This window comes from Lissotriton helveticus, chromosome 8 (genome assembly GCF_964261635.1).
Source record: "Lissotriton helveticus chromosome 8, aLisHel1.1, whole genome shotgun sequence".
Classification (NCBI taxonomy): Eukaryota; Metazoa; Chordata; class Amphibia; order Caudata; family Salamandridae; genus Lissotriton; species Lissotriton helveticus.
The window spans coordinates 958,186,914-958,212,710 of record NC_136069.1 but is presented as its reverse complement, the minus strand read 5'-3'; the positions used below and the strand labels follow the sequence as shown (position 1 = coordinate 958,212,710).

Here is a 25,797-nt window from a genome sequence, read left to right as displayed (position 1 = left end):
TAGCACCCGAGGCACCCTCGACGCTGTGCTTTGGGGTTTGAGAAGCCCCGACACCGAGCAGCATTTGCACCGAAGATCAGCCCCCAGCCTCTCCACGATCTGTGTGGGGCCCTTTTGCACTTTGCCACTCGACGCGCCATCGCGGCCACTTGCCACGTGGCTAGCAGCCATCTTGGCGACGAAAACGATGAACTACACCGCTGGTCTGGTTGCTCCAGACTGGCCCTTGCTCCCCTGAAAAGGAGCACCCGCTCTGACCTTGCTGGTCCGAGTGATAAGCTTGCATCGATTCCTGCGTGGCTTGCATTAGCCAAGGCCTGTTTGCTCCGATCAAGAAGCCGACACTGCCATCAGCTAGAGCCTTCGTGGGACAGCTCATGACCAACGCCTGGACGTCCGTGACCTCTTCGTGTCCACGTGGCTGCAGAGACAATCTTCACTTCTTCACCTGTTTGCACCCGACATTGCCTGGTTCCATCCTGGTTCCACGGTAGTCACTGGCTAGTGACTTTGAACATTGTCCCCTCTGCTTTCAGGTCTTCAGCTCTTCGGATCCACCCAAACTCTCCTCGACGACCCGCCTGCAGCATGTTCAGCTCCAAGCACCATCGACCTGCGTGACGAAACCCGACACTACTTCGCACCTGTGCACCCGCTTCTTGTGGGTGAGGTAACTCAGCAACGCCGGTGTTCCCACACTGGTATACACCTCTAGTGCCTGTGTCTAAAGTTTTATCCTTGTAGGTCCATCGGAAGGTTCCTAAAACACTAACTTTGGAACTTTTATGCACCATTGACATTGCATTGGTGCATGCGTGCGCTTTAAGCGCTGCACCCTAGTCCCGCGGGCCTTTCCCGACTTCATCACTGCTAGTCCCGAACAGCTCCAGCGATTCCCCAGGCCCTAGGCCTCTTTCCTTTCCCCATAGTGGTTCTTATACCACTATTTTAGTATATGGTTTAGGTGGCCCCTAGGGCTCATCCAAAATTGTGCAACTTTTGTATATTTAAACTGTGTTTTGTTTTAACGCATTTGCTTCTGTGCTCATAAAGAGTATAGGGGATATTTGTAGAAATAAATCTATATATATTTTCAATATATATCTGTTTGGTGTCCTTTCATTTGGTATTCAAGGGGATTGTGTATGGTAAAACAGCTTGCTTCACATACCTACGGACCACGCACGTAACCTGGGCTTCATCCTGGACTCCTCCCTCTCGATGACCAGACAAGTCAACGCCGTCTCATCATCATGCTTCAACATCCTACGCATGCTCAAAATAATCTTCCGTTGGATCCCCACCGAAACAAGAAAGACAGTCACCCACGCACTGGTCACAAGCCGACTGGATTACGGAAATACCCTTTACGCCGGAACCACAGCCAAACTACAGAAAAAACTCCAACGCATCCAAAACGCCTCAGCCAGACTTATACTCGACATCCCCCGCCAAGCTCACATTTCCGGTCACCTGAAAGACCTCCACTGGCTCCCCGTCAACAAGAGAATAACGTTCCGCCTTCTCACCCACGCACACAAAGCCCTCTACGACCTAGGACCCGAATGCCTCAACACGCGCCTGTCCTTTTACACCCCCACCCGCTAACTACGATCGTCCAATCAAGCCCTCGCCGCAATTCCGCGCATCCATAGATCCACCATGGGGGGGAAGATCCTTCTCCTACTTAGCGGCCAAAACCTGGAAATCTCTCCCCACCCACCTCCGCCTTACACAGAACCACCTCTCCTTCAGAAAACAACTAAAAACCTGGATATTTGATAAGTAAAGTACCACCTTCCCTCAAGCGCCTTGAGACCCTCTGGGTGATTAGTGCACTATACAAATATTGAATTGAACTTGAACATGCCTTTACAGAGTTTAGCCTAAGATTGCTTTGTCCATGCTACCACTAGGATAGCTGGTCTATCAGGTTGACTTACAACCAATCATCATCAGGGTTGCTTGGCATGGTACAAGGTGATCACTAGAACTAGTGAGCAGCATATACCAGGCCAACTTCTCACATTACGGACCCCAGTGCCCCACTGACATTCTGCCCCCAGGCTCCACAGGGATTGGTAGAGGATGGTGGGGTCGTTATGAGTAACTATTACGCCCCCCTGTCCGGCCTAGACGACACAGATTGACTTTTAAACACAGTGACAACACCGACCGAGGGGAGCAGCAAGCCAACTGGGGTTGCAGTATGTAAAATCCTCAGTTGGAATGTTGCAGGAATTAGATCTAAAATTGGTGACCCTGACTGGGTTAGATTTGTCTCCGAACATAAAATTATTGCCCTGCAGGAAACCTGGGATACCTTACCCAGCTTTTGGTTGGATGGGTTCACAGGTTTCGCTGTAGCAGCAACCCCTAGTAATGCAGGCAGAGCCAGGGGAGGTCTCCTGACCCTATTCTCACTTGACCTTAAGGGGCCTTTAAGGCAGATCGAATATGATTCCCCAAACTTTTTAATTGTTGAAAGGGAAATCAGTCCCATTAAAAGTACCCTGTTTATAAATTTTTACAACTCAGGTAATAGAGATGGTTGCGGCGATAATATTGCTGCCCTCGTTTCTTTCTCAAATATAGTCAGTCACAATATCCATAAAAACTATGAATATGTACTCATGGGCGATTTTAATATTCACCCTTGTGAATCTGGGTGTGGTTTAACTGATTCCATGGTGACTTCAGGACAGGAGGGACCTCGTTTTGAGCATACAAAATCAGGTGAAGATCTGGAAGAACTTTTGGCCAACTTTAACTTTTTTGAACCAATGAACACGGAGGGGGAGTCTAGAATACCCACCTTTAAAGGGCCAGTTCCGGGTACTATAATTGATTATATATTTGTGACCCCAGCTATTCTTAATTGTGCTATCTCTTAATACACAATTCCTTCTCCCCTTAGTGATCATAATCCTGTTCTCTTGGAGGTGACGTGGGGGGATTTCATGGGCTCAATGCCGGGGGAAGCCTCTACAGGGCCTGCCCTACGCACAATTGATCAGGGAAGAAGGCTGAAGTGGACAAATGTGGTTCCAAATAATTTCTATGCTGACATTTGCCCGCAAATTGAGGACCAGGTAATAATCTGCCAGAACCCTGTTTCTCAAGGCAGTGATATAATGGATGCCTTCCAAACCATATGTAACAAAGTTTCATCAAACCTCATGGTAAAACTGAGGAAGGGGGAAACTAAACAACATCGATGGTTTCATACCCTATGTTCAAAAGCCCATAAATCTTTAAAAATGGCGCTAAAAGCTAACCCAATGGACAGGTCAGATATTGCAACCCTAAGTAAGGAGTATAAGCGAGCCATCAAGATCAGGCAGGATAAAATCAAAAACGAGGCTTGGGAGAACCTACTGTCGGTTGATATCTTGCGGGACAGCAGGCAATTCTGGACCGTAATTAATCAGCCTTACTTCTCTGACTCGCCTAACCTAGATACAGACTGCGTCATCCCGGATGATAAGTGGTTGGCACACTTCAGCTCCGTCTATGGAGATAATGGAATGGTCACCCAGCCACCTAATATGACTGTTCCCGAGGCTCTCCCCATGTTTTTTAACAGGGCCGAGGTTGAAAAAGCCATCCGAGCTACAACTAGGAATAAAGCCCCTGGGCAAGACGGGGTGCCGGCTGACATTTACATACACTCCCCGGAGTTATGGGCAGGCATCCTAGTTAACGTATTTACAGCTGCAATTAGCAACCCACCCCCAACCACATGGGCAACCTCCACAATAGTTCCCATATTTAAGAAGGGGCAACGGGATGACCCAGGCTGTTACAGGCCTATATCCCTTTTGGACTCTGCAATTAAGATCTTAGGCAGAGTCCTCTTGGCCAGGTTAAGGGATAGCCTGGAGAGTAGTGGTGGTTTGGCCGACATTCAATATGGTTTTAGAGAAAAGAGAGGCACGATAGAGCAGTGCTCCAACCATCACATGCTGATTTCTAAGTATACGGTGGCCAAGGAGCGGTCTCTGTACCTAGCGTTCATGGACCTCTCCTCGGCCTTCGACCTGGTGAATAGGTCCAAGCTCTGGGATATCCTTCTGAAGATAGGGATTGACGAGGCACTGGTTAGGTTCATGGCCTCACTCCATCAAGAACTTTTTGCAGTGGTGTGGGTCACAAAAGAAGGTAGATGCACGTCCCGTTTTAAATCTATGCGAGGGGTCAGGCAGGGGTGCATACTGGCCCCCCTGCTTTTCACAATTTATATCAATGGCCTAGGAACCCATTTAGACGGAGCTGCCAGGGACGTTCCGCGTGTAGGAGAAGTTAAGATCCCCGCTCTCCTATACGCGGATGACGCGGTGCTGATAGCTCGCACCGGCGTCTGTCTCCAACAGCTCTTGGACGCATTTGGCACCTTTATGGACCAACTAGACTTGAAGGTCAACTCGAAAAAGTCACACACTATGGTTGTTGGCCCTCAGAAGAAAACGGCCCTAGTAAAAACCTATAGATGTAAGGAAGAAGTTGTGTCTAGTGTCTCCGTCTTTCCCTACTTAGGGGTGCTTTTTGACAATAGAGGTAACTGGGGCCCGCAGATAAGGGCCAAAAGCCTGGCGGTGACCAGGACATCAATGGCCCTTTTGGGCTTTGCTAAAAGGTTGGGTCATAGACCGATGGAAGCCCATTTAAAGGTTTATAACAGCAAATGTTTTTCTGTGGCATTGTATGGCGCACCTCTATGGTGTTATGTATGTTTGGAGAAAATCCAAAAAGCAGAAAATAGATTCTTCCGCTCTCTCCTGTCCGTACCCCAGTCGACACCTACCTTTTCCATACATGCAGAGGTGGGCTTGGACTATGTTGATGACAGGTTAAAACTTGCGCCTTTAATCTTTTGGCTTAAGACATTGAGGTACTGGGTTTTTCAGAACCGGTACTGATCCGGTAACCCAGCGGTGCCAGGGTACACCCAAAGACCTCGGGTACTTTCCTGATTCAGACCACAGAAACTCAGTGTCTTCTAGGTGAAGTCAAAGATCGATTTATTGGCTGCAACCAAGGTAACAAGCGTCCTAGAAGTACAACACACAGGAAGTATGTTCTCAGGAGACTGCTTCTTCACGAAGTCAGGCTTCTCTTTTTATGCAAAATAATAAGCTTCAGGCAAACATTCCTAGATTTTCAGGATATTATTCACATATTTCGAACACAAATAAGTAACAGAGTTATGATGACAAGCTCACATTTCGGTTGTCCAATACATAATAAATTACTCGGCAAGGTCCGGCATTTCCATCAGATATCGGTGTTCCCCCAATAAAACGAGCACCTCCCCATCATAAAACAAGTAAGAGAAAAAGAGTGGGGCCAGGTGTGGGCAAGATTCGGCACGGTGTGTGTGTGTGATGAAAGGATTTTATGGCCGGTTGCGCCTAGATGCTATCTTGACCGGCCACTGGGAGAGGAACTGACCAAACGGGTTTGGCCTGGGGCGATGGTTCCAACCTGCCCAGGTCACCGAAAAGTCAATCAAGGAGTACGTGTCCTTTTGATATTGGATTAAGCCTATGTGAAGGGCAACATACAAAATGGCTGCCATATACAAAATGGAAGCCAAGGGTTCAGGGCACAAGTGACGATTTCGAGGTGAAATCATCACTCGAATGCGACGAAAATGCTTGTACATAATGTACTTGCCATTCTCGGTCTTTTGATACCAAATTCGTCATGATACGACAAAGTTTTTATTCTCGAGTTCAGAATGGCTACACGAGTTCAGATTTTCAGTACTACAAACCCTCCTTTTGCCCTTACATAGGAAATTTAACCTAATCTCATGCTAATCTGAGTCCAGGTCGATATTCCTGAAGTCATTGAGATGTTGCTGTAACATCATCCTAGTACTTAGCTCATCTCTTGATACAGGTTTCCTTACACATGATGTGACACAAAGGCCGCATATTGCAGGAGCACACTGCACACACAGACAGAACAGGAAAAGGATGGCCAAGACCATCCCAATGACCATCAGAATTTTCCATCCCCAGCCGGATATCAGTTCCCAGAACCACCCCATTAATGACCAATCTCCTTTATCCACATGAATAGATTCGGAAATCTTATGCAGTTTGGAGATAGCCTGGTACACTGTTGGAGCGTTATCTGGGATGAAAATGCAGCAGCTAGATTGGATCAATCTGCATACCCCACCTCGGTCTGCAAGTATGACATCTAAAGCAACCCTGTTCTGAAGGGTCATAAGACGATCTGACTGGAGCTCAGCAGTCAAGTTACTAAGGGCACCAGCACTTTCAATCACGGTGGACTCAACTACCCTTGTCAATTACCTTATGTTCCTGCTGTTTACCATGGGTCCCCAGAACTGCAGAAAACCGTTTGCAAAGTCCCCAAATTCTTGACCTGCAGTGTCTTCTTTACTCAAGACACCTCTAACTACCCTTGTCCTGTGGTAATCCGCCGCTGCTATGTAGGTGGGAGGTAACAGGAACGAAACAAAGCATGAGCCCGAAAAGTCAGGGGGCAACCATGTATAGGCTCTATCATGACAGATGAAATAAGTACCCTTAGCTGCTAAAAACGCAGGGGAAGTCTGAGACCCAAAAACATACGTTTCTGTACAGACACTTTTCCCTAACTGAGCTCTGGGATTCTTGCCAATACCTTGCAGACACAGGTTGCCCTGATGGGGTACAATCCAGATCAGTGAAGACCTCTTCGCTTGCTGTTTCTCACTTAAAGTAGCTCCATATCCGGTCACGTTCCAACCTACGTATGCAAGTATCTCATCATCCGGAGTATCTTCATAAGAAATTACTTCCTTAATCATGTCAACTATGCCTTTGACTAGGGCGCTAGTCTTGAGGTTGTCTTTTACAGAACGTAGGGGTTGGACTTCTCGTGCATATATGAACATTGTTCTGTATGCCCACACAGAGCCATTATGACTGAAAGGCAGAACTAGATAAGGGATACCTTTGTCCGTAGTGTGAGGCATAAGGCCACAAACCCAACAGTTAGTTGTGTTCATTACTAGCTGGTGCTGGTGCAGGAGCTGAACGAAGGAGTTATTAATGAACTCTAATCTTCTATTGGATTCATGGTCAGGAAGGGAGTGGAAAGAATGAGAGGAAGCAGTAGTAGGAGGAGGTGTAGGGGATGTAGGTGGTGCGAATGTTACATGAAAGGAGAATAAAACATATCCTATCAAAAATATCATCACACTGAATATCATGAAAATGCACATTATTAAAAAACTTTTCTTTGTCATCAATCTACATAATTTGTGTTCAGAGTTTGTTGGTTTGGCAGGTCTCTCCAATTCAGAAAACTCCATCCTCTGCAGAGTGCTGCCCGCGGTGGGAGGTTGATTCTGCTAAGGGATGCTTCTGTCAGTCCAGGGCAACTCCCTTAGACCAACCAGAACTACCGACCTAACGTCGTCAGCTGCACCCCAAAGACTTTTAGGCAACCGCGGCCCTAGCAGCGGAACCCGGATGGCGGTTCGAAAAACTAAAAATAAGCAAGTTTTCTTCTGATGGGAGAGCTGCTCTTTCAAAAATAGAAGCTTGGAGGAAAAAAAGAAAATGTTATTAGTCCATAGGTCTTGGTCTCAAATTATATCGTTTTCGTCCCGGTACTGTGTGATCCTGAAACAACAGTGCAGGCTCCAAAGTGTTCAATCGCTTTGACGGTGGCACAGCTTCTTGCAGAATGTTCTCGTTTTCACGTTCAGAGTTAGTTCCTTTCACTCGTGCATCACTGAAGGGCACAAACTTTGGCACGGTGTTAGTCTCTGTGTCAGCGACACCTTCCTGGACCCACTGGTCATATGGCAGAGGAAGAGGGATCCTTTTGCAGTGGACCCCGTGGATCCAGTGCTTCCTCCCCTCCACGCGAACCGCTGATCTTGTGGAGAGAAGGACGAGATGCGGTCCGGCCCACCTGGGCTGGTCGTTTTTCGTCCTCTGAAAATTCCTCACGAGGACCCAGGATCCAGGGCTAATGGCGTGGCCTGGAGTTTCAGAGACCGGAGGCAGGGCGTCGTTGACCTGTTGATGCAAAACACGCGATTTAGCCGTCAATTCATACAGATAATCAAGCAAAACAGGGTGCTCTAGTTCGCTAAACTTTTTGGGCCTAGGCACTCCCCATATGTCGGCCGGGCGGCCAAAAACGATCTCATAGGGGCTAAGTTTCACTCGCGAATGCACAGTCATTCTGGTGGATAGGAGTGCTAAGGGTAGAGCGTCAGGCCATTTAAGACCTGTGCTCGCTTGGATTTTGGCTAGTTTTAACTTAAGAGTGCCGTTGTAACATTCTACTAATCCAGCTGATTGGGGGTGATTTGCAGCGTGGAACTTCTGCCTGATACCTAATCCTTCACATACATTCTTCATCACACGGCCTATAAATTCACTCCCGTTATCAATCCAGATCATTCTAGGCATTCCGAATCTAGGGAAGAACTCTTTTACAAGGGCTTTCGCTGTGGACAAGGCAGTATTGTCTTTTAGGGGATCTGCTTCTACCCATCTTGAGAAGGCACAAACAACAACGAGCACGTATTTTAAATTGTTGCACCTCTCCATGTGGATGAAATCTAGCTGCAAAACCTCGAACGGATACGTAGGAGGCGCAAAATGACCAGCTGGAGTTGGGGTTCCCCTACCAGGATTGTGTTGCAGACACACCATGCAATTCTTGACAACATTCTATGCAAACTTGGGAATCCCCGAATTTTGCCATACTGGAGCCAACAACTTGCAAATCCCTTTCACGCTGATATGAGCCATTCCATGAGCCATTGTAACCACTGCAAGCACATATGCATCGGGTAACAACCATCTCTGATGCTCTGATAATTCAATCCAACAACCATTTGCATCCATTCTACCCGTACTTTCTCTCCACGTGCTCAACTCTTTCTCTGTAGCCTCAGCTTGAATAGATTTCACACTCTCTATCGTGTCTTCACACATACCCACATCACCAACCCATCTTGCAGGTCCTGCAACATACATTCGGCTCATCACATTCTTTGCAGTTTCTTTCGCGATTTCATCAGCGAATGCATTTCCACGACCAACATCATCAGTCACCTTCTTGTGAGCACTACATTTCACAATCGCTACTTGTAGGGGCAAGGTCAGTGATTCAAGGAGCTCATTCACCAACTGACCATGCTGAATCTTAGCTCCATGCGAAGTCAGGAACCCACGTTCCTTCCACAATCGTCCAAAACTGTGAGCCACTCCAAAAGCATACTGGCTGTCGGTGTAGACAGTCACTTTCATTCCTTTTGACAACACATATGCTCTCGTGAGTGCGATTAATTCTGCTGCTTGAGCTGAATTATGTGGAATACGTGCAGTTTCAACAATCGTATGCAAAGTCGTGACAGCATATGCTGCAGTCGCGTCACCATTCGGGAGCTTGAAACATGAACCATCCACCCATAATGTACCATCACATTCAGCAAGAGTAGTGTCATAAAGATCAACTCTTCCTTTTGTCTCTTCTTCTGTTCTAAGAAAACAATCATGTTGTTCTGAAGCGTCTGATTCCTCTATGATTGGCAACAATGTGGCTAGGTTTAAAGTACTGCACCTTTTGATGTGCACATGACTTGCTAATAACGTTAATTCGTAACCTGACAATCGAGCACTAGTTAAGTGCTGTGTCTTGGTTCTATTTAACAACGTGTCTACTGCATGTGGGACCATCACGACTAGTGTATTATTCATTACTAGGCCAGCAGACTGTCGAATAGAAACAGCTGCTGCCGCTGTGGCTCTTAAACAACTTGGCAACGCTCTAGCCACTGGATCCAAAGTCGACGAAAAATATGCACGTGGACGCTGTCTGTCCCCAAATAACTGAGTCAGAACTGACAATGCGCAACCTTCCTTCTCATGGACATACAATGTAAAGGGCTTACTGTAGTTGGGGGTACCTAACACAGGAGCCGAACATAATGCTGTGCGCAATTCAGAAAAACTGTTCTGACACTCTTAAGACCAAGGAATAGGGTTAGGTGTATTTTTACACGTTAATGCCACCAAAGGTTTGGCTAATAACGAAACATTTGGAATCCACTGTCTACAGTACGATGTAATGCCCAAGAAAGCACGCACTTCTCTCTGCGTTTTTGGCGCACTCAATTTCGCTATTGCCTGAATTCTTTTTGGGGTCAGTTTCCTTCCCTCCTTCGATAAGAGATGACCTAAGTAGGTCACTTCTTGTCGGCAGTATTGTAGTTTGGAAAGTGACACCTTATGATGGAAATCGCACAAATGACGCAACAATGACAACGTTGCTTTTTTACATATTTCCTCAGTATCTGCAGCAATGAGCAAATCGTCAACGTACTGTACAAGAGTAGCACCTTCAGGTAAAACAATCGTATCAAGCTGTGTTTTCAGAGCTTGACTATATATTGATGGACTTTCACAGTAGCCCTGAGGAGCGCGTTTAAAGCGGAAGCTGCGACCTCCTAAACTGAAGGCAAATATATCCCTGCTTTCCTCAGCAATCGGGATGCTGAAGAAAGCATTCTTCAGGTCAATTACCGAAAACCAAGTGGCAGAAGCTGGAATCATAGTCAGTAATGTAGTAATGTCGGGGACAACTGGAAATTGTGGCACAACTATTTTATTGACCTCTCTAAGATCAATCACGAATCTGTACACGGGTGGCTGAGAAGGGTCAGTTCGTTTTAAAACAGGCAGAACAGGACTATTGCAAACGTTGCCTCTTGTCTCTTCAATCACATCTTTTGCAATTAGCTCGTAAACGATCGCTAGCAAGGCTTTTTCACCTTCACTAGAAATTCGGTATTGGGGAATTCGTGGCATTTTAACATTGGCTTTCAATGTTACAACATATGGAGGTATTTCTAAGAGTCCCACATCATTGGGACCAGCAGCCCAAAGGATATCTGGAAGAAGCGACAAGTCGGCTGGAAGTTTATCTCTTGACAGGTACATGGAGGAGACCACTTTCTTACCTAAAGTAAGTTGTACTCCTGAAGGAGAACAGTGCAAAGTCGCATACAATCTTTTTAACAAGTCTAATCCTAGCAAGTTTTCGCCACAACCTGTTGTCAGAATAAGGGGTGCTTTGAATTCGCAAGGACCAACAGAAAGAGACAAAGGGTCAGAAATCGGGTTCCTAACCGGGGCGCCAGAAAAACCTACAGAAACATTCATTTCGCCAGACAAAGGTGCGCCAGGGAGTTTGGAGTGCATAATAGAACTCTTTGTAGCACCAGTATCCAAGAGAAAAGGTTCTGACACACCTGATGTAATCACCTCAACGTATGGTCCACTCTGATCTACTGGAACTTAAACAACTCGCTCTCTTTGTCTATGGCTGTCCTAGCAATTATTTCCTTCTAAATACTCATCTTCTGTATAGTAATCGTCAACATAGTATTGAGCTGTTCTGTCAGATGTGTTGTTCTGCTGATCAAACCTATTCATAGAATTTTGGGGTGGAAGGGGACGTGCGTTCTGGGGGACGTTTCCACGTCCTCTACCTCTAGGCGCTTGCTGAACACCACGACCTCTTACACCAGAAGCACCATTTGCGCGCTGTAACAGAATAGGGCAACTATCCTTGAAATGACCCTCTTCCTTGCAATACGAACACTGGTTGGGGCCCACAGTGACACTTGGCTGAGTATACTCGACTCTTTGTGAGTTCCTCTGATACTGTTGAGGCTGCTGAAAATCATTCTGATAGTTATTCTGGCCACCATTATTCTGATTACCGCCCCCACGTGGCAGATATGCTTGCTGTAACAAAACCTTTGTTTTCAGCTCTTTAGTTTTCTTTTCTGCTCTATCTTTCTCGTCCTTGTCTCTATTTTCGTAATATTGTGCAGTAGCCAATATCTGTGCTGAAGATGAAACAGCCCAAGAACTTTCTGAATCCTTTAACTTTTTACACAATTCTGGAAGTAGATTGTGCACGAATTTATCGACAAACTATCTCTGACCACCTTCTGTGGTCATATCTTGACCGCTGTGGTCGACAAATGTTTCTTCAAACCTGGTGAAGAAATCCGAGACCGTCTCGTCTTTCTTCTGCCTACATTCGGATAACTTATCCCAATTTACACGTATTGCAGGCATTATCGTTTTCATGTAATCAACTATTTTACCAGGGAGTTCTGCTACCAAAGGCTCAGGCTTAGCACCACCAACTTGTCGGGCATCTGCAGCAGCAATATTAGCCCATGAGTCACCTAATTCCTGATCATGATCTGTATGACGAATCTTACCCCATAAAGGCTGTGGAACAACATTCCCAAATAACATATCGATATCGGCTAAATTCATTATACTTGACCCTAGGTTGTTAGTCTTAGATCTTGACAGTCAGACTTCAGTGGTGAAGGAAAAAAGCTTTGATATCAAAGATCGTTTGGCTATTTTGCAGGACTTAAACAAAACAAGAAAAGACCTGAGCAACATAAAGTTGAAACAGCAGCCAACAACCACTGAAGAACCACCACCTGTCCCAGCAAGACCTGTCTGGATTCCAAAAGTCGGGGATCTAGTCAGAGAAAAGATCGCGGTAAAGAAGGAATTTGGGCCTTCTTACAGAAAAGCAGTTCCTGTCTTGTCTATCAACGGGACAAGATCAGTTGTACTACCGCCGCTTGCTGGTAAAAAGGAGAACCGAGTTGTATCCATCGACCTGGTAAAACCACAATCATGTGGCCGATAACAAACAGTAGGCCAAGTGGGCCAAGTGGACTCCCGATAAGTAGCAGAACACCAAGGTTTGCTACAAATACAGAGGTCCAAACTAAGAGGCTAATCACATTCGAAACGCCTACAGAACAACAACAAGGACTATGCAACAATGCATTGGAACTCAGACCTCTAACAACCCAAATAAAAACATTTAGTAGTGACACACCAACCTACAATGAAGTAACAAACGAATATGCAAGAAACAGTAATCCTGAAGCAATTGGAACGATTGACAGAACTGCATCCGGCTACTTCATAAACTTCGATGATTCCTCTGAAGACCTAAGTGAATCAAAAACACAGCCATCATCAAAAACCTTTAAAGATAAAGCTACAGAACTTTTGAAACAACTGAAAGAAACCTATCTGAGTTCTCCATGGATTGAATTTTGGGTGGGCTTTGGTGCATTTATCCTCATACTTTGGCTCATCATGGTACTAACTTTGGGACGCTTCATTGAGGGAAAATATGCTAAAATGGACACAGCAAGTCAGAAAATCAACTTGATCCTCAAGCCACACACATCTTCACACGTCGAGAAAAGAGAACTTTCTTCAGTCAACTTCACAGCCAATCCTATACCAGGTGGGGTAGCATGGGACAATACTGACTACGAAATTTATGGTCCGGTTGAAATCCTGAAATATCCACACCAAATCAAGATCTCGTTAAGTGACTTTGTAAAACCAAGCTCATTTGCTGATGATTGGGACTTTGAAAACATAAATGATATGATGTCTGACTTAGTGATGTCTGCTAAATTTGCCAAACATGATTATTTGCAGGGTTCGACTAATTATGATAGTATGTACTGTTACAACCACTATGGTAACCATTTTCTACATAAATCTGCACAACCTAGAAATGTTTTAAATTATAATCAATGGGAACATTGTGCGACCCCTCCAAAAGGAAGCTCAAGAACCTTTTACGACAAATATTCATACTTTTCAGAGTTCAACACAAGTAAAGCTGAAACATTTTATTTCAAATTGTCAAATAAGACAGGGACAAAGATCATGCTAACAAACACGAAATTGATATATTCAGACTCATTTTTTGAACAAATGAATACTTTTGGTTTTGATTATTGGGACAAAAATGTTGAAGTAAAAAGTGTTTGGGGTACAAAAGAATGGCAAGTACAAGGTATAGAATCATTGTTTAGAGCCTGCATGATCCCAGAACAAATTATATTTTTGAATGACACTGTTCAACAAACTACCTGTCTTGGCCTAGCCAAAATCAAAGATTTAAATAAACCGTCTATTCCAAAGCCAACAATGAACAGCAATAGCTCTACAGATGAAGAGATAGACGTAAACTATGTATTAAACCAAAACAGAACAAATCCTGATTGGAAACAATGGTTAATCTGGCCCACAGATACTAATAACTGTCAAGATAGATTCCTGAACAAAACACAGGGGTTCACATTGACCAGGCCAGACCCTAGATATTCCCAAAGACAACACCCAGGGATAATAACCACCTACAGTGTGGGCAAATTATGCCTTCAATGGCTACAAACTTCCACACTGACAGAAATTAAGCAACACCTAACTTTACTTACTGATGGTGCTGACTTGCGTGATTTCATTATGGGACCGCGCAAACAGCGTCAGAAACGTTTCATAGCAGCCTCTGTATATGCAGCTTACAACGAGGCCTGGAAGGTGACTCAAATTGAGACAGCAGAAAGTATACGGGAAATTGACCGTATTAATTTGGAAAAATCACTTTCTGTAGTGGACAATGGGTTAATGACTCTGTCCTCCAGAATTTTTTCTTTGGACAGCATTGTGTCTTCAGCAATCAACATATTATCGGAAGACTTACTGTTGTTACAACACGGTCAGTCTCAATTGCGTTCTATTGTACAACGTGGCTGGACGTTACAAAATCTGCGTTCAGGCTATGTGCCTTGGCGTTTAATCAACACAACGTCACTATTCAATATCTTTAACCTTACTGATAAACAAATCAGTATGTCACAAAAGGGTGCTGATTATACAATCCTGAGCATTGAGAAACTCGAGAGATTACCAGTGACAATGTCAGAACGACCTGTCAGTGAATGGATAATACATGGGATAATTAATATTCCAATATCAACCTTCAGGTTTCAATACTGCCAAAAATATATACAGGCTGGCATGTACGAAAAATTGGGAAAAGGGTACATTAAGACAACATGGAACTTGCCCTATTCACATGCATGTGTCAGTAATAAAGGACAGAAAGTGTTTCTTAGTGGCAATAATTGTGCGATGTCACTAAGCGGTACACTTCTGTGTAATGGAATTAGTTTGCATGGAGCCTGTGAAGGGAACTCAAATAACCTTTCATGTCACCAGCTAGGCACACCTGCAACAGAGATAGAACCATTTTTTCAAAGACTCTATAATGGGAGTTACATTCTAATTGTGGACCGCAGATGCTGTAGTCTTATGCCCGGGACTCCTTATCTCATAACTACGACTGCGAAGGTCAAGTGCTGTGGACGCTTATTGTTCCCCAGCTCCTTTCCAGACAGGGAGGCAAGGGCATGGCCCAACTTGAAAATTACTTCTATTCGAATAGGCACTTTAAGCAGAATGAAAACAGTGCTTCTTCAGACGCCAACCAGGCTCACGTCATCAAAAGAAACGTATGATCTCCTAGTCGCAAGGACGACTGCAGAGATTCACTCATTGTTATCAACTAATTCCCCCATACATTTCGCAGAAATCCTGAATGAAATCTTAAATATTTCTGATACCAGTGGAGTCTCAAACGTATTTAAGACAGTATTCTCAATGGCATTAACACCATTCAAAGCCATACTGGGTATTTTTCCAGACTTCGTCCATTCGATTTTTGGCAGACTTCCCCTAATTTTGGGACTAATTGCAGGAATCCTATTCTTGGTCCTAATATTTCGTTATGGCAAACCGTGTCACAGACAAAACACCTGCGAACAAGGGAAGAAACAATCCGAGCCATTGGATACCGGGACCGGATATCAAAAATCCTGGGACTACCCGGCTTAGAGACCTGAACATGACTTGGTTTCTTTCATTTCGACCGATGTGGCATCGATGTGTTTTACCTGTATTAAGGTGCATGCTGTGTGGAGAAGAATGCGTGTTGGACACCTGTCTGACGCTACAATCGGATGCGCCAATGGATGCAGAAACATTGTTGAGCCCAATAAAGGCTCATGCTTTGTGCTGCCCTCAACGGCTGCCAATCCTGATGACGGCATTCGTGGAGACTTCACCGCTACGATTAAGGGGTAGTGAAGTTCAAGATGAAAGCAGCATCGATCAGGTACGACCTTCTGTCAGCAATACTAATCAAAACGTCAATGGAGACAATCATGCACATGAATGCATGGTTACATCCTTTTCCGAGTTAGTGGAACTCTCACAGGAAGCTGTTGACAGCTTTTTCGACAGTCTAAATGATATGATGTTCTCTCCAGAGCAGAAATAGAGACTTTTGAGCAAGCTAGCACACGGCGTTCCCTGAATTTGGCATTCAACTTTAATAACAAAATACCATGAACAATTTTCCCTCCAGTTCACGGACAGCAATTTTTTCAGCAGCCCCAAAATATTTTTACGATTTTTCGGGACACTTATCTTTTGCTTAAAGTAAGAACTATTCTTAGAGAACTGAAATTTCTATTTTTAGATAGTTTATAGACATTAGCTGCTCGCTGGTATGTTCATGATTATTTTATTCTGTGATGGAATGGTCTCGAACTTTTTCTTCTGTATTAAGAGCCATTTCATGTGTAATTCTCATATTCGATTAGTAATAATGTATACATATGCTTGATTACTTTGGCATTATTCTACAGCTTGAGTGCATATAGTACATGTGACTATTTTATTTCGTATATTAGATAAATTCGAAATGCATTATATGTATTTTGGGGTGGTAAGGTATACACAATACTCTACAGTATGTTTTACTATGCCTAGATTCGTAAACATGGCCATAGTTAGCGTGGAGTGGGTGTGATGTATTCCTATAGGTTCTGGATCGATCCCCCTATTCCTGACCCTGGTCTGGTTAACAAGTTAACTAGCAGCCATCCCATGATGCAGAAACCGTTATCTGATGAAGCCACACCACGGCACAGGAACGTGTTATCTGATTATGTCATAACGCTTGCCATCTAATTAGACAAGCGATATTCCTCCAGCCCCTGATAAGGCATACGGAGTTCTCAAAACAAATCAAACCTATGACAACCTGGGAAAAACCCTGCGGCCATTGTTTTGATTTCATCGAGAACTTCAGCAAAAGAATGTGCTAACGACCAAGTCGTATGACATCCTTATTGACGTATCTATGTCCATCCTTACGTCAATCTCGGCACCTTACAGGTATAAATATTACCGGTATTGCCTTAAGCAAACACACGCGGTGGTGACGAGATCGGAGCAGCCAGACTTGCCGAAGCCCAGAGCAGAGCAGACCCCGCTGGCGCAGCCCCGCCTTCCTGACGCGCTGAGAACGAGACGCTGCTTTCTCCTGCCGAGAAATCCAGCTCCGGCGCTTCCGGGTAGCCCTCGCAGGCAGCCTGGAATATCAAGACCAGAGACGAGAGATACCATCCCTCATTCATCCTAAATTCCAGGTACAGAACTGAATAACCCCTCACAGAGAATTCTTGAGTCAGTCACTTGGCAAAACAAACTTAACTTAAACTGTTACTTTCTATTCCCGCCCACGCATTAGGCTTAGGTCAGGTACACCGGGGTAGGCGTAGGTAGAAACACCAGTTGAGTACGATTAGTCAAATATATATGTGTATGTATCTATTTTATCAATTTTAAACCTGCATATGGCTTAGAAACCATATAAATGTTTTTCAGTATTATTTTATACTTCTGCTTTTATTGTATGCACTTTACTTAACCATAAGTATTGCGATAATATCGATCCATTTCTCTTGTACGAGAAAAGAGACTGATCAATAAATAACATCTTTTATTGAACACGCCCGTCTCTTCCTTTTCTCTACAATCTGGTGAGACTAAGAATGCACGTACTGACTGAGTAAAATAAGTTGTCTTTTGTTTTCACACGACTCTAGAGATACACTCTTGATTAGGGGAGAGCAAAGTTGTCATGTTCTATGGTTGTCAGAAACTAAATCCCTTCTTGTCTATCCAGGGAGGTTCAACTCCTCCTTGCCTATTCGAGAAAGTTTCTAGTGAACTCTGAGCTAGCTGGCAAACCCAAAACTTTAAGTCTAATATCGACAATAGAAGACCTAGTTAACGTCTGGTCTAGGCCTATACTATTGAAGGTATTATTCCAATGCGCAGAGCCTATTGGGATAATAGGAACTACACTACAATGTTATATAGCTTTCCTTCTTCCTCCGACATATACTGCTCCTGCAGATCATCACAGAAAGAGATATGTAGAGGGGTTATTGATTCTGAAGACACAGCTGGAAAAGAGGGAGGAGATTTTCTGAAGGGGTTTCTTCCCTTTTGGGGTCCAATAGTTAATAGCAGAAACATCAGACGTCTAGTCCGTGTGGTCGATGCTACCATAAACGTGACTTATGGAGCATTGAATAATTTGACAGCTGAGCTTCAGGCGGATCGTCTTATGACTTTACAAAACCGAACGGTTTTAGATATTGTCCTAGCAGATAGCGGAGGAGGAGTCTGTAAATTAATTGGGTCTAGTGGCTGTGTTTACGTTCCCGATAATGCCCCTACAGTATACCAAGCCATTTCTAAACTACATGTTATTTCCGAGTCCATTCATCAGGATACTGGAGATTGGTCTGTGATGGGATGGTTTTGGGGACTACTGTCCACATGGGGATGGAAAGTGTTAACTTTCCTTAGAGCGATTGTAACGATCATCTTTTCTTGTTGCCTCTGTTTACAGTGTGGCCCAGCCATCTGTGGACTTTGTGCCACTGTATGTGTTCCAAAGCCAGTGTCACAGAAAACAGAGAATATTAGAATGATGTTACAGCAACAACTTAATGACCTCATGACCATTGACATCGACTCAGACTAACATGAGTCCTTTGTGCTTTGCCTGAGTATGGCAAAAGGAGGGTCGAACGCAGTGTTTTTGCTTTTCCAGCTGCTACATGTCTCTCCTGTTAAAGAGTAACCCTTGTCCTTGATTACCAAACCGATGTCAGGGCCTGGCCGAGTTTGTTAAATCCATGTCTAGACTGATTTATCCTTGTCTAACTCCACTGTTTGGGTCCCACCATTCTTCCTGATTTCATTCTATTTGACTGGCCTTCGCTATTCTCTTCGTGTATTCTCCTGTTACATAAACTATCCTTTGAAGCATTGAAACATGTTCTACCACCTGCAAATTGAATTACGGGCACTAGTGTTGATTAACTTGAGGGGAGGAGAGCACACGGGGTCTGAAAGGAGGGTGTGTTTTGACATTCAATAGCTTGTTTTCGAACTATTCCTATTCGTCAGTTTTGTATGTTTTGGGAGTGGGCATTGTAAACATATGACCTATAACAGATTGTGAGCCACGGAATTAAGTGGCAGTCTCCTAAGAATCGACCTTCTGTAACTTCTAGGACAACTGTACTTGGCTGCAGCTAATAAATCTGATTTTCTACGCCCAACAGAGTGTCTCGTGTCTCTGTCTGACAAGGCAGGTGAACCCGGAGATATTAGGCGTGCCCTGAGCCGCTGGGTCCATAAGGCCCGGTTCTCCAGGACCGAGTGTTAGATGGACATATCCCTGAAAAGACGATCTCCCTGATATGCTGTAAGTTGGTGAATCATTCAGAGGATCCACTGCGTAAGATCAGGGCCCAGTGGTGTGAGGATGGATTGGAACTGGATGATGAGGACTGGATAGCAGCAGTGGACTCTCCCAAGGAGGTGGCGATTCAGATGCAGCTGAGGTTGGTTCAGTTGAAAATCTTGCATAGATCATATATTACGGGGCCGCGTCTGGTTCGTATGGGACGAGCTGATAGTGGTGCGTGCCGGAGGGGATGTGCGGAGGATGGTACCCTAATGCATACATTGTGGCATTGTGAGCGAGTGCAGGAATTCTGGTTGACCATACATGTGGAGCTGAGCCAGTTGTTGGGCACCGAAATAAGACCTGAGGCTCAGCGTTGTTTGTTGAATGTTTGGGAACCGTCTGATTTGAATGAGTCCCAGAAACAATGGGTGACGTTGGCGAACATGGTTGACAAGTGCAACATTGCTCAGCTCTGGGGCACCAGCCAGACGCCAGGGGTCACCAAGTGGGCGGAGGACCTAGACTGGTGTATGGTGCATGAAAAGTCAGTATACGTGGCCAGAGGGTGCCCTTATAAGGGAGGGAAGATTTGGGGACCATGGAACAGCTACAGGTGTGATATATATGCCCCCCCGAGCCTAGCCTTGATGACGAGGTGCCCGACAACACGGACCCCTGAGACTTTAATGTGAAAATGTACTTCTGTCCCTTTTTTCGCACCAAGTATTGTAATGTTTTGGCTCCCCTGAGATTTTATTTTTTGACTTGTATGTGTGTTTTATGATTTAATAAAAAGAAATATATAAATAAAAAATTAAAACTCCACTAAACCAACAAAGGAACTGCACAACGCTACAATCACAACAAGTTGTGTGTGGCGCACCTCTCTCAAGGCACCACGCCTACCCTCCCAAAGTAAGGCTAATGTGCGAGCTACTAGCTCTCACGGTGTGCACTTCCACTACAACCGCTGCCCCCAAGGGACGATCCCAATAATCAATATACACTTCTGCCCACTGTGGATTGCACCACCCAATACAAATATCCCAAAAAAAACAATAAATTGATAAATGTCCATCCAATAGTTGTCTGATTCCAAATTTTATTTATTCTTCTTTAGTTATGCAAAAACACCCGGCAGCTTTGTTCTTGTAAAAAGAACTTAGTCAGGGTTATGCTTCTGGAGGTGATTATAAATTAATGGTATAACTCGTGTCCAAATGTGACTCAACTGCGAATTTCTACTGGTACTCCTTTTATTTCAAGACACCTCTATCATCCTTATCGATTATTGTGCCTATAGCTTCAAAATTATTTCAAGTGTTCCAATGGTCTTGTGACTTCTTCCTAATAATTGGCTACTGTGCCGGGGCACAGCTTATCGAGATAGCAACAATGTGTCCTCTTCGTGCTCAAAAGACACCGAAGAGGACACATTGTTGCTATCTCGATAAAAGGAGTTCCGGTAGAAGTTCGCAATTGTGTCACCTTAGGACATGAGTTCTTCCATTAATTTATAATCACCTCCAGAAGAATCGCCCTAACAAAGTTATTTTTACAAGAACGAAACGTGTTGGCTGCCCGGTGTTTTCGCATAACTAAAGAAGAATAAAGCAAATTTGGAATCAGACAACTATTGGATGGTCATTTATCAATTTATTGTTTTTTGGGGATATTTGTATTGGGTGGTGCAATTCACAGTGGGCAGAAATATTAAAATTAAAAGTTGATCTTTGGGAGCCAATATCTGATATTATTCTCATGGTTGCTATCCCCTTTAACTTGCATTTCTGTATTTATTATTTAACTGCTGTGTCTATGGTTTAATTTGCCTGGCGGGGTCATTTTTATGCTTGTTACCTTGGAATGATCAAACTCTATTATGTTGTACGCTCTCCTGACTTTTGTGGTTTATGTACGTTCTCTCTGCGATTGGCTATTGGCTAAAAAAAAAAAACAATGAACATTACAATGAAAACTATGCTTGCCTCTCCAAGGTCATCAATACTGAATGCAGGTATTTTAGTTCTTCATTAGAACTCAGTAGTGACATACTGTATAAACTTGTGGAATCAACTGGCAATCGGATGCTGTGGAAAGTATCTGCTTCATTCGGCTAGTCAGACTTTTTTCAGACGAATGAAGAAGACTTGAAGTAATTACAAGAATATGTAACATCATTTCAGTTTCCTGGACCATTATCCATGATTGTCATTAGGAAATAGAGAGAAAACTGATTCCTCCCAAAGATGATGCATGAAACCACAGGAGAGGATCAGCATTTATAACATGGTAATAGTATAAAAATAAAAGATCACAATTCCTAAAATCAGTGTAGCACAACCAACAACTATTTCAAAATGAGGCAAAAAAGCTTTTTTGACAACCTCCTTTGTTATAATACTCAGTCATCTGCTGCAGTGCACATCAGCCGCGGTTTTTTTAAATGGAAAACTGCAAACACGTAATCTTACCTGCTGAACAATTGATTTGGGATTGGATTTCCTGGTCTGTTGCTTTTTCTCCATATCCTGTAAGTGCCGATACACTGCTTCACGAACAAAGAGCTGACGAAGTCGTCTTTTATAGGCACCTCCGGCTGTCTCCAAGGGCGCGCCTATGCTGTCATTAATGGAACACATGGTGTGGGTTTCTGGAGGTCTATCAGGCTTTTGAACGTGTATTTTCGTAAAATCCCTCATCTTTTCAGAACTCAGATTATACTTCTTGCAATGTTTTTCTGGAGAACTCATGTCCATGTTTATACGAGATGGCTCCGTACACACTGGAGAAGTATACGAGGCACTGGGGAAAGTGGCCTCGCACACTATGTGAACATCAGATTCTAGTAATCCTGAAGGGGTAGACACGCATTCTGTATTGTCTGCACGCACTTCAGACAAGTCTGCTTCTTCAGGGCTGGTCACATCTTTTGCTAATGCGGGGAGCACAGTAGAAGCATCTACTACAGTAGGGTAGTTAGACATTGGTTGCAATTCTCTTGTTTCTTGACATTTAATGTGTCTATTGCTGGGCATGTCCGGCTGTATATTAGGATAAATATATGTAACACCCTTTTCCATGTGGGAAGCCAAGCATGGCTGTACATCTGATGACAGGCAACAACTTATTGCCACCTCTCTGGTCACACTTGGCTGCAGATCTGAATGTAAACCAGAAACATTCATTTTTGTGGGACTGGTCACGTTTAGTTCCGAAACTGGCTGCATGCTAACGCTTTTAACAGAGTTCGCCATACTTTGCTGCAGATGTGGCTCAACTGTACAAAAATTTTCAGCTGGTTTCCTTACAGCGGACTGTAAATCTGGATGTGAACTTGAGACAGTTGCAGCTACAGAAAAATACCCATTTCGAGGCACATCTGGATGCATGCACAATTCAGATGAATCGTCAATAGTTTTATGATGCGCCATAATGCAATTGAACTCTGTTGGAACTGTTTTTATTGAGCAACCCACTATGGATTCTTGAAGGCTATTAAGAATTTCTGTATTATGCTTTATGGCCATAACTGCTGTAAACGGTGTTTGGCAAGCTTCAGTTTCAGTATGCTGAGTCTCCACGTTCACAGATGCCTGGAACTCAGAGTCTCCCTCTTCAGGCAGAAAGTCTGGCATTGCATCCACATTCTCATTCAAAAGGCTCTTTGTAAACTCTGTATGGTGAACATTCCTTTTATGGCAGACTTTAAATTGCTGCAACTCCATCTGTTTGTGCACATACTCGCAGATTTCCAAAACCTCAGACATAAACAAGTGGCGCGCCAGGATAGCGACTTCTGCCATGTTAGAGAAGTCAAATGTTAACACAGAAGTGTAAGCAAATTCAAGTAAAGGGAGAAAGCTTGATTTGCAGAAACCTGTAATAAAAAAGAAAAATAAACCTCAGTAAAAACATAAAAAAGTATAAAGGAAGGCTAACTGCAACTGAGAAAATAATGACCCTTGACGTTGCAGCAGACAGGAATAGATTCTAAGCTGCAGGGTAGAATGTATGTTAAATGACACAACAGATATGGTGCATACAAATATATCAAATTCCTGGTATTAAAAGTGTCTATCCTACTGAAAGAGTTTTATACAATGAAAAATGGTATAAAGGAAATAATACAGAATAATTTATGAGTAGAGCACATTTAATTACCCTCTCAACAGTTATTATCATTCTTAACAAATGTATCAAAATCTATTTGTAGCACACACAAACAATGGCACGTAATCAATGAGGAAGACGAAAGAATGACATATATCACAACATTCTATACATCAACAAAAACAAAAATAAATAACTAAATAACCCTAGAAAATTATTCTCACTAGTGTACCCCCTATAATTCTGGGCGAACCACTTAGCGGTAGTAGTAGTAAAACACCTAAGGCTTGTAGACTAGTTAACCTAACTCTAGTGTGACACCACGCAATTCCACAGATCACTATAATTATAATGATTCCTTCTTAGAAGTGTCGACGTGACCACGTTTCAGCCTTTTCTTCTTAGGCCTCCTCAGGACAGGGATTATACATTACTAACAAAAAAAAACCACAATGCAACAACATTACTTCAACCTGTTGGTGAGGATTCCTGGCGTGTGGCTTTTTTTTCTAGGGTTATTGTGTTATGTGTTTTTCTTTTTGTTGATGCATAGAATGTTGTGATATATGTCATTCTTTCGTCTTCCTCATTGATTAGGTGCCATTGTTTGTGTGTGCTACAAATAGATTTTGATCCATTCGTTAGGAACAACCACAACTGTGGAGCGGGTCATTAAATGTGCTCTACTCATAAATTATTCTGTATTGTTTCCTTTATACCATTTTTCATTGTATAACACTACGTCCCATACTCCGGTATAAGAGGGTAATTTGGGTATACCCCTGTTGATTATGGTCAGTCTCCTACTGAAAGAGGCTGGGAAATGTCATTCAACTAAGTTGATTTACACATGTAACAAAATGCCACAAACATAGTCATTTTTACTTTCAATATATTTATTTTTTGTGCTAAACAATTATTGAGTTTCAATAATGAAAATATCACACAGAAACCAGCCATTTTCGAGGTGCTGGGAAGAATGCTATGTATACAATAATATAGGGGATAAAACATGGCCTTCGGTACTTATAAGGATTTTGCAAGCAGGTGCCCATAGGGCTGAAAGGGCTTCAGCCCCCCAATCCCCGTCGCCCGTGTCGTGTGTCTCAGCCAAAGCGGCAGTGAGCCCGGCTGGGCAGTGTCTGGAGTCCTATCTCCGGCACACCCAAGTTTTTCATAGGTCTTTCTTTGAAAGAACATTTGCATATTTACATACCTTTGTAAACTGTTTAAAAAGGGTTAGTTTTTTTCTAGTTTCAGTTCCCCCTAAGCCCCGACTCTGCCTATTCCTTACATTTGGATTTTACTTTTACTGCCGTAGTGTGAGAATGCATTTCATGAAAAGAAATATGTCAGGTTGCCCCCCAAAAAATACCAACCATTTATTGTTTAAAGAGCCTGCAAAGGCCTCATCTCGACACTAAATAGGATTATAAATAAAATCATATATACTCAAAAAAAAAAATACTCATTTGTAATGTGACCTTTCTGTCTTTTTTCCCTTTCATTATCAATAATGGATCATTCAGGAGGCCCTAGAACATAATTAAAAATGCTTACTCTTCAAATTTGGCGTTCCAATTATGCACAGATAAGTGAGGAAATTGGTTTTAGGTGACTGCTTATTTTTGCAATGTGTGGGACATCAATACATATGGCAGGCACTGAGTGACGCAGTCGCATAATGTCATAATGCGTACATGTTTTTTTTTTCTTTGAATCAAGTGCGGGGGGAGGTAGAATGTTGATCTATTCAGTTTCCAAAGTTCATATCTTAATCAAAGAATGGGAATGGATCACTTGTCCTGTACAACCTTAGGTATGCAGGTAAAATACAGGAGGTAGGGTGTCCCGATCTAAAATGACCCTCATGCACGTGAAGGGTATGTTGACGTTCAAAGCGGTATATCTTGATTCTCCGCTTTTGGATCACATGTGTGCATAATCATCAGGTCGATCAAGTTATGCAGCCTCCACCAGGAGGTTCTTACCCAAGGTTGATGCAGTAGTGAGCCAGTGAAAGGGGATTCTAAAATTGTATTTAAGAGGGGCCGAAAAAACCAGGAAATCTTTTATTAGTCTGGCTTTAGGGTCCGGTAACTCTTAGTATGGTGCACCTTGGAACTGGATTATGAGTAGTAGGTGCACCTAGAGTGTAGAGATCGT

General features: G+C 43.5%; 1 protein-coding gene across 1 annotated transcript in view; it reads right to left on the bottom strand.

The window, feature by feature from the left end:
• The window catches only part of ZBTB11 (zinc finger and BTB domain containing 11), a 1,715,870-nt gene that overhangs the window by 1,034,282 nt on the left and 655,791 nt on the right, over positions 1 to 25,797 (bottom strand). Inside the window, exon 4 of the mRNA XM_078657806.1 lies at positions 21,993 to 23,398. Within this exon, the coding sequence (XP_078513932.1) occupies positions 21,993 to 23,398 (1,406 nt within the window). The remainder of the gene's footprint in view (positions 1 to 21,992; positions 23,399 to 25,797) is intronic.